The 8,821-nt window shown below is 41.6% G+C and overlaps 1 protein-coding gene across 1 annotated transcript; it reads right to left on the bottom strand.

The window, feature by feature from the left end:
- Window positions 1-1,642: 1,642 nt before the first annotated feature.
- Window positions 1,643-7,284, bottom strand: LOC147884696 (mitogen-activated protein kinase kinase kinase ANP1-like). The gene is made up of 17 exons (XM_087397204.1): window positions 7,138-7,284; window positions 6,954-6,995; window positions 6,757-6,822; window positions 6,540-6,650; window positions 6,343-6,423; window positions 5,390-5,467; window positions 5,207-5,289; window positions 4,851-4,932; window positions 4,506-4,606; window positions 4,274-4,313; window positions 4,118-4,195; window positions 3,970-4,034; window positions 3,693-3,879; window positions 3,138-3,437; window positions 2,549-2,934; window positions 2,380-2,450; window positions 1,643-2,309 (listed from the first exon to the last, which is right to left on the bottom strand). The coding sequence occupies exons 1-17, from the start codon at window positions 7,282-7,284 to the stop codon at window positions 2,176-2,178; spliced, it is 2,052 nt and encodes a 683-aa protein (XP_087253330.1). The 3' UTR covers window positions 1,643-2,175.
- Window positions 7,285-8,821: the final 1,537 nt, after the last annotated feature.

Raw genomic sequence — 8,821 nt, 5'->3', positions numbered from 1 at the left:
GTTGGTTTTTGGGGGTGTCGTCTCTTGTGAGCCGCTTTTGCCTCGTGGAGGGCTGCTGTTTGAACCTTTTGCAGGAGACTTTTCGGGCTCATCTCTTTCTTCACCACCCTTTTCGGGGGCATTCTCTTGCGAAGTGTCCACTTCTCCTACAGAAGTAACAGGACCTCCACAAAAAGGTTCCGGCCGTTTGGGAGATCCAGCTCCAGCGCTTCAGGGATTTCCTTTCGTCTGTCCCACAGTATGCATGCTTTGGGTGAGCCCCTCTTCGGTTGTATCGGCGGCATGTAGAGTACTCTCCCCATGGCCGCTGCAATCGTCGCCAGCTGTGGAAGGAGTATTTCGTTGAGGCCCGGGAACTGGACCCAAACCGGGCATTCATTATGCCAAGGTAAACCATCTCGGCCCTCGGGAAGTCATCCTCCGTCGGCACTTGTCCCATGAACGACATGAAAACACCACAGTCGAGAAATCTGTTGTACTCCCTACAGAGTGACTCCGGCTGAATGTCGACCTGCATGCGCAGGACTTTCTTTGGCTCTCTTGAAAACCCCTCTCGTTTCCTTTCTCTGCAGGTCTGCTCCAGGCAAGCTAGGTCGATGGCATGAAAGCCATCTTGTCCCAGCTTTACTGCTTCTGCGAATTTCTGCGAAGGAGGACTGCTCACCTACCTACTGACTCTTCCGTTCTCTGCACTTCTCGGAGAGGTTTGCGGCTGTTGAGGGCACTTGGCGTCTGGCTGTTCTCTTTTGGCGGCTGACATTGCTAACCCTAAGTGTGAGCCAGGTGGCTCACACCTCGAGGCAACAGTCGAGCTCACATCTCTTTGCCGTCTTTCAACTCAAAAAATTTTTAATACCATTTTGCACGGCCTAGTTCGCACACATCTAGACGGTTCGCAGCCATGGTATTCAAATGGACCAACCCCTTGGGATCCATGGGATGAGATCAATAGTATTATACGATTGGACCTACTCCAACTCCACACATCACGAACTTCGGACCCACTAAGATCCAGTTCTATCGTGACCTACTCCAACTCTTGGGAGGCACTAGGAGTTTCTCCACTAAGATCCAATTCTATTGTGACCACTTCTTGAGAGTATCGGAGGACGGAGCGATTATCAGACCCAAATACTTTGGAGGATAGGCAAGTCTCACATGCCTTGCGAATTGCCATCGGATAGATGCAGCTCTCGTCCCATCACTATTGCCAATTCATGGTTAATGTTGAAACAAAGGAAAACTATAATGCTGGATTCATCTTATTCTGCCAAAAGAAGGAACTCCCCCACCTAGAGGGAGACCATCGAGGTTAGCACTACAATCATCTGTACGATGAGGTGAGAGTGGGGTACGCACGGCCATGTCTGTCTTGAAATTTCCACGTCTACCTCCATGTAGATGATATTTTAAATCTTTAAACAATTAAAACTCACACTAAAAACTAAATTGCATTATTCAAAACAACTAGAAATATTGTGTCCTTACGTATTCAAAAGAACTAGAAATATGGTTTCCTTATGCTCTAGCCTCTACCTATTGTATTAATCCATTCAACGAAAGTTGGCAATCTGTATCAGTGCAAGTTGGCAATCTGTATCAGTGCTATATCAAAGCTTATAATTTAATTACTCTTCACAGCTCTACATTCCATGATTAGAATTATTGCGTCTTACATCATGTATATAAGAGTAACTCTATCAGCTGAAGATATTTAATAAAGATGTTGACCTTAGTTTACTGTTTTATTTCCAAGGCATGCTCAATTGATATGAAGATTGGAGTCTTGCAACTCCCATACCTCTTCTACTGCTAGTACGTGCAACTTGTGGATTGCACTTTGAACCAAGATCAGCTTGAAGCACAGAATCTACATGCTGATGTCCGTGCAAATGTCGTGCAAATGTCTTGAGCTCATCTCAATTAGCTTGTTCTGCTACAAACAGGCTCCCAAACACTTTTGTTGCAGGCCCAGGTATCAGCCTTTGCATTGGACATAGAAGCTATGTCACAAGGCAATAGAATTTCTGACAGAAGATGAGTGGAGCTCACACTTGAATGTTGAAACCTATACAGGACCACTGAAAGACTGCAAATGAACAAATCATTCTCCCCAGATCTTTGCCAAAGGGTCTATACATGTGATCCATTAGATTATATACATCTTGGTGGTATTTAAGATATGGGTGAAGCACATGACAGTCGGCTCACAGGGTGCCTTTGAGGTGTTTTCTCTTTAGGTGAAGAGGATTTGCTGATTGGGGAAGATTTGGTGCCACTTGCAAGGCGGGATAACATTCTCTTTTCCTCTACACAAAACAATAGCCTGTGTGAATAAGGTTGCCAAGTTTGTAGAGAAAAACAAATTTTTTTTCGTACCTCTCTTCATTTCAAGCTCTTTTTGAAGCTCCTCTTTCCACAGTCTTTGTCGCTCTGTTGAATTGAAGGTACTACCATCCAAAGTGAGAAAAAATGTTAGCATGTGGCATGTGGCAAGTGGCAGAGGTAGTGTTTAATCCTCCCAAAATGCATTAGACAGAAGTTGTACCTCAGACTGGGCAATGGCTGTTGAGTTTCTTGCAAAAGCCCTCTCCATTCATGAAGCCTTGGAGAAGGCAGCTCCATGTGTGGAGTAAAGTTGACACTTGGATTACCAGCACCAGGACTACCAGAGCTCACACTAGCATCACTGTCACGACTAGTGAAAGCTATCGAAGTTCCACTGAGGCTACTGCCTTTGCTGGGAGACCTGCTATTGGTGGTAGTGAGTTGTCTTCCTGCTGCTGGACTAAGTGGTGCAATAAAGCCGTCTGTCCCTCCCTTGTGCTGACCTACATTTCTAATGCTGCTTGTCTCTCCATGTTGTGGACCTACATTCCAAATGCTCTTAAACTCCATGTACAATGGCGTTTGTAGTCTCTTAAGTTCCAAGGCCTGACTTAGTACAAAGCAAAAACAAGTTGTTCTGTCACAAAGCTTGCCAGAATCTAAGACCTCTACAGCTCTTTTATGCTCTAGAGCATCTGGAGCAAGCATACTGAATTGGTACATCAGAGGTTTGCTAGTGACAATCCATAAATATGTGCCCATAAACGTAAAAAGCTAGTGGTTTGACAGGTAAACTGTAAACAACGTACCTTTTCATCCAAGAAAGCCTTTATTTTGGACTCTGTAACCTCATCATCATCGTCAGCTGGGACACACTGGAAAGAGAAATCCGTATCCTCTCTGGCATCATGTTGTTCTGCGCTAGCTAAAGGACTGATTTCAGCATTTTTATTCACCATCCCAGATTCGACATGGTCACACCAGCTATCATCCAAAGAGGAAGGCTCGCATATAGGATTAAAACTTCTGGGTTCAGCCACAGGATTAAAGCTTGATTGCTCCCACACAGGATCATCAAAGCTAGAGGGTTCACATGTGGACTTGAAACTCTGCAAACAACACTGGAAGTCCTTACAATAGGCAGTATTAGTTCTGAAAAGAAAGAATCTTTCACAAGATTGTCTTTGTAAACATCAGACTGTGAGGGATGGGAAGAAACTGCAGCTTTCCTGTACTTCTGACAACCCTGCATCTCATCCCCTCTATACCCCTCGTCAGCATGCAACAATCTATGCGGAGTACAAAATAAGTCTCTATTATAATCTTAATCAAATGGACTCCAACTAGAAGATAACAGTGAAGACCTTCATCACGAAACCATCGAAGTGAGCAGAATTAAGTCTGACAGAGCAGTTCGGATCAGTGTCAAAAGATCCAGCCTTGTCAACATCTAACTCTGAATACATCATTGAGTTTCCAGATTGCACTGAAGATTTTGGAGAAAAAGCCAAGGAACTTCTTATGCTCGATCCTTCCAAAGGATTGTGAATTCTGTTCCCAAAAGTTTTATCAGTAATATGAAAACAAATTAATTAGTCACATAAAATTGACTTCCTGATTACTGCAGAAAAGAATACTCACAGCTGTCTCCTCTTCTTGCTGCTCTCAGTATCCTGAAATGCCTTAATTCCATGAGAAGCCCGTTCCTGCAGATCAACATTGAGCGACTCAGAATTAAAAGGTACAGCTAAGATGCAGAACAAAAAGGAACATCTTCCAATAACCTCACTTGCACGGAAGCTGTAACTGTGACCATATGTTTAAAACCTCTTCCACCCTCTGAGTGATCTTCCTTGACAAACGGATGCTGCAATCACAATACACGTTGTTTAGATTATGTCTCCCACTGTGTAGTTTAGAAATGAAATCTTGTAGTAAGTCATGCCTGCAAGAGCTCTGTTGCCGTTGGCCGGAAATTGGGCTCCCTGGACAGAACAAGAAGTTAACAGTCAAACTGAAACTCCATTATTTTATCATATGCAGTAGGACAAGGAACGGAAAAACAACATTATATCCACTAAGAACAATAAAAATGCACCACTACTTATGGGGAAATTGGTAGCAGGAGTAGGAACAGTCAGAGACCAGAGTAAAATCTTGTTGTGGACTTCACTTACTTTTTTAAACATTTGAGAAGAAAATCTTGTGCATCGTAAGAAAGATGTTCAGGAATTGGAGGATGCGACTTAGTTGTCCCAATGTGGAATAGTGCAGCCACCTGAAAACATGCCAAAACACAAGTGACAGGGTATTTGACATGCAGACGTAAGTCTTCTAAACACCTACAGTAACAATTACAATCTCAAGGATTCAGGAACCCTAAAAATGAAGTCATGTTAATCAGAGCTTACAATGATTTAACTATCGCCAAGTTTGTTTCAGGGCCCGTGTATCACCAGAATGGCAAAGGATAAAGGGGAAGAAGCAGCAGAAGTGCAGACCAAGAATGAATATAAAGCTACCTCTTGAAACTGTTGACTCCAGGGTGGTTTACCAGTGGCCATTTCAATTACAGTGCAGCCAACACTCCATATATCTGCAGGCCTGGCAGGCAACACCAAAACAGTCTATCACTTCAATGGCAACTTCCAAATGCATGTAGCTCACCCAATTTCTTCTTTACACATGCAGGTTGGTGAAAATCTGGCTAAAGAAACACAGAGGAGAGATGGTTACAAGCTATGCCCAGTCTGCCTAATGACCAACAGTCTATCACTTCACTGGCAACTTCCAAATGCATGTAGCTCACCAAATTTCTTCTTTACACATGCAGGTTGGTGAAAATCTGGCTAAAGAAACACAGAGGAGAGATGGTTACAAGCTATGCCCAGTCTGCCTAATGACCTCTGGAGCCATCCAATACGGAGTTCCTTTCATTGACTTTGCTCCTGATAACGTAACCTGCATGAAAACAAGGGGAAAAGCTCTGAAATAAGTTCACGATGCATTATGCTGTTCCGAGACTCTAGCAAATGGCCATGGCAACAAGAGGAATACATACCAGCTCCACGACCTGCTTTGATGCCCCAAAATCAGCAAGCTTGATACAACCTTTATTATCAACCAAGATATTGGCGCCCTGCAACAGCAAAGATGGAATTCACGACGTTGCTTCTCTTGTTTGTCACTGTACGAGAAACTTATACTTTGTTAAGACTCAATCTTTTTTGCTTGCCCGGCTAACCTTCACGAGGAGGATTGCAATAGTCTTTTAGAGCTATATTGCAGTGTACACTTCCGATCAGAGATTTCAAAACTGAGCCCATGAAACTACTTAAGTAGCTGCTCAGATAAATATTTTCAAGGCTATCCATCCTAGAGACCCAAGAAATTGCTTTAATTTGTACTCCTGCGGTTGGAAATTTTGAAATCTAAGCATTGTGTCTGGGATAAATTTTCCCATGGTGATTACTAGAGACGTAAAGGGCATAAGTAACAAAGTGAAACTATCTAATGAAAAAGACAGCATTGTCCATCGAAGCTTCAAAGTCAGCAGCTATGTAACAAAGTGAAACTATTTAATGAAAAAGACAGACAGCATTGTCCATCGAGGAGCATAGTCTTAAAGCAAAGGCTATATTACAGTACACGGTACACTCGACCAAAGGTTTCAAAACTGAGCCTACTAAACTACTTTGGTAGCTGCTCAGATTAATATTTTCAAGGCTGTCCATCCTTCAGACCCAAGACATTGCTTTTACTTCGTACCCAAGTGGTTTGAAATTTTGAAATCTAAGCATTGTGCCTGGAATAAATTCCCCAAGGTGACTACTAGAGAAAGAAAGGGCATCTAATTCACAGGCTAAGTCCCAAAGTGAAACTATTTAATGAAAAAGAAGGCATTGTCCATCGAAGCCTCAAACTTTAATTGCCTTGAACGTCATGGCAATCCAGAAAGATTTGATGATTGACCGAAATTGCAAAATACCAGAAGTGCATGATCATCAGGCAAACCTTGACATCACGGTGCATGATTCCATTCTTGTGAAGGTATTCCAACCCTTGCAGTAACTGCCTGGTATACATTCGGACCACCTGTGAAAATAGAAAATACAAGCTGAACAAGTCACTGCACCCTGGTGATTCAACAGAGCTGAAAGAGTGGGCCCAGAATTCAGCAGAGGAGGGTGAAAGGACACGAGCGAACTTACAGGCTCTGGGAAGGACCCAAACTTTCCAAGAAGAGATGCAATTGACCCGCCAGGAACGAACTCCAGAAATATGTTGAGGGCATCATCCTCTCTGGCAGTACCCAAGTATCGCTGAAATAATTACAATATAATTCAACAGGAAAGCGTTATTGGAATCGAACTAAACCATGTTTGAAAATCAACCAAACGGTCGACATTACAAAGAATGTAATCATACCACTATATTCGGATGCGAAAGGTTTCGCAGTAGTTTGACTTCCTCTTCGAGCTCTTTTACATGGGCCTTGTTTTCAACGAAAAGGTTAGTCAAAAACACATGAGAAAACGACGATAGGAAGGAAATGGAGACTTATAGACTGACATTTGCGACAGGGTAATGCTTGCAGAGAAACTCGCAATATTCATCTTTCTTACATGAGCCTTCTCCTTTGCGACGCTGTTGGCAGCAATGAGAACCTGAGCATAAGAAGCGGGCACTTGGTAAGGAAAAAGAAGACACAGGCAGATCCGATTGCGCCAAGCAGCATCCTTAATCCTGTCATCTTCTTCTCTAGCAACGTCTCAGGACCCAGAGACATGGAGAGAGAGAAATACTTACCTGTTTGACGGCCAGAAGCTCTCCAGAATCGAGGTTCATGCCCATGTAGACGCGTCCAAAAGCACCAGCGCCAATGAGTTCGCCTTTGCGCCAGCGGATGGGGTGAGGGAAGGGGGGAGAGGAGGGGGGGGGAGGGGAGGAACCCATATGGGAGGAGAGGGGAAAGAGCTCGGCCATGAGCTCTTCTGTGGCGATGGCTATGGCGAGCTTGAGCTCGGTTCTGTTGTGTCAATGCACAAACAGAAAGAGAGAGAAAGTCACGAAGAGAGAGAAAGAGAGGGAACCTCCCAAATTGAAAAATTAACATTATTAATATATTAATTCAATAATTCTCCCAACGGTCACAACCCACCCTTCAACAACATCTCAGCTCTAGAACCTTAAACAATGACCTTCTATATATTGAAATATTAGCACAAACACTTCTCACATTCAAGCAAAAGATCATGCTTTCTCAAATCAACCTTCCTCAAGTTATGTCTAGAAAAATTGGAATTCTGTGAATTTCAGTGAATTCAAGTTCATATTCTCTTTGAGATTAAAGGGACTCACTGCCTTATCTTTAACTTTGTGAAGTTCTCTGAAAGCATTTGGTTATTTTAGTGAATTCATGTTCATCCTCCCTTTGCGATTAAAGGGACTGATCTATTTTGTGTAATTATTTCAATGTAATTAGTATTGCAATATGCTAGCTACATCGGAATGGACGTAGATTCTGTGTTTTTAAGTTGTAGAATTGAGAAGTTGGTTTTTCACTGCCTAATCACACTTAACACTGACTCATAAAAAATGACAACAAAATCATGCAAACGACAAGTGAAATCCATTTTTGGAAAAAAGCCCAAAACATGTGCATTTTTTCAAAATTATAGGGACAAAATATACACTTCATGTCAAACATTCTTAAAAACTAGTACTTTAATGAAAAAATAATGAATAAAAAATTACTTACATTTTACTCCAGAAACCAAAAATGTCTAGTATTATCAATTGAAAAAAGTGTTCTCTTCTTTCATTTGAAAAATATGACAAATTACAAAGGAGAAGAAACTGCTTCATTCAACTAAGAGAGTTGTTAGAGCTTTTGCTTTAAAATACCAATTGTTTTATGTGAGAGTGCCCATATATTTTTAACTCAAATCCATATACAAGGATTTCTACATCCTATAAATCAAGCATGTCCACACATCGATGACATCCATTTTTTTTCATTTGTCGCGTTGTTTAAGTACCTCTAGATGATATGTTTCCTTAAGTCCATTGGTTGAAAGATTTTTCTATGAATTGACTTCCACATAAGTAAGAACATTGCCCTCATGGATAAGTTATGTACTAATATACATTTCTAGAATACTTGTTGTACATTGCATGCTATCCACAAATTGATAGTTGGTAAAATGATGTTACTTTAAGATCTCATACAATTTGATCAAACCCTTTTAGTGCATTGTCTAACAATACAACTTTTCTTTTTTATACACAGCTGATCAAATGGTTGAATTTTAATATATTTTGACATCAAGATGGGTAGATATATATGGAGTGCACGACCATAAAAGAGGTTTATTCAAAGCAAGCATGTCTCTAGATTTAGATAGAACCCCAACGACTCAAACGGTCAAATTGTAAACAACCCTGATTAATACAATTTATCATTTACTCTCTTTCGGTCTATTGGTTCGAT

This window comes from Dipteris shenzhenensis, chromosome 26 (genome assembly GCF_047967505.1).
Source record: "Dipteris shenzhenensis isolate YYH24624 ecotype China chromosome 26, Dip_SZ_1.0, whole genome shotgun sequence".
In the NCBI taxonomy this organism is placed as follows: Eukaryota; Viridiplantae; Streptophyta; class Polypodiopsida; order Gleicheniales; family Dipteridaceae; genus Dipteris; species Dipteris shenzhenensis.
This window is presented reverse-complemented; position numbering and strand designations above follow the sequence as displayed.

What these genes read in the sequence shown, in the direction of transcription:
- LOC147884696 (XM_087397204.1), bottom strand. Translation starts at nt 7,284, where the DNA reads ATGGGTTCCTCCCCTCCCCCCCCCTCCTCTCCCCCCTTCCCTCACCCC. An exon ending in TTTCGCATCCGAATATAGTG is followed by an intron (nt 6,651 to 6,756) that starts GTATGATTACAT and finishes TAATTATTTCAG; the next exon opens with CGATACTTGGGTACTGCCAG. An exon ending in CAGCCATTGCCCAGTCTGAG is followed by an intron (nt 2,451 to 2,548) that starts GTACAACTTCTG and finishes TTTGGATGGTAG; the next exon opens with TACCTTCAATTCAACAGAGC.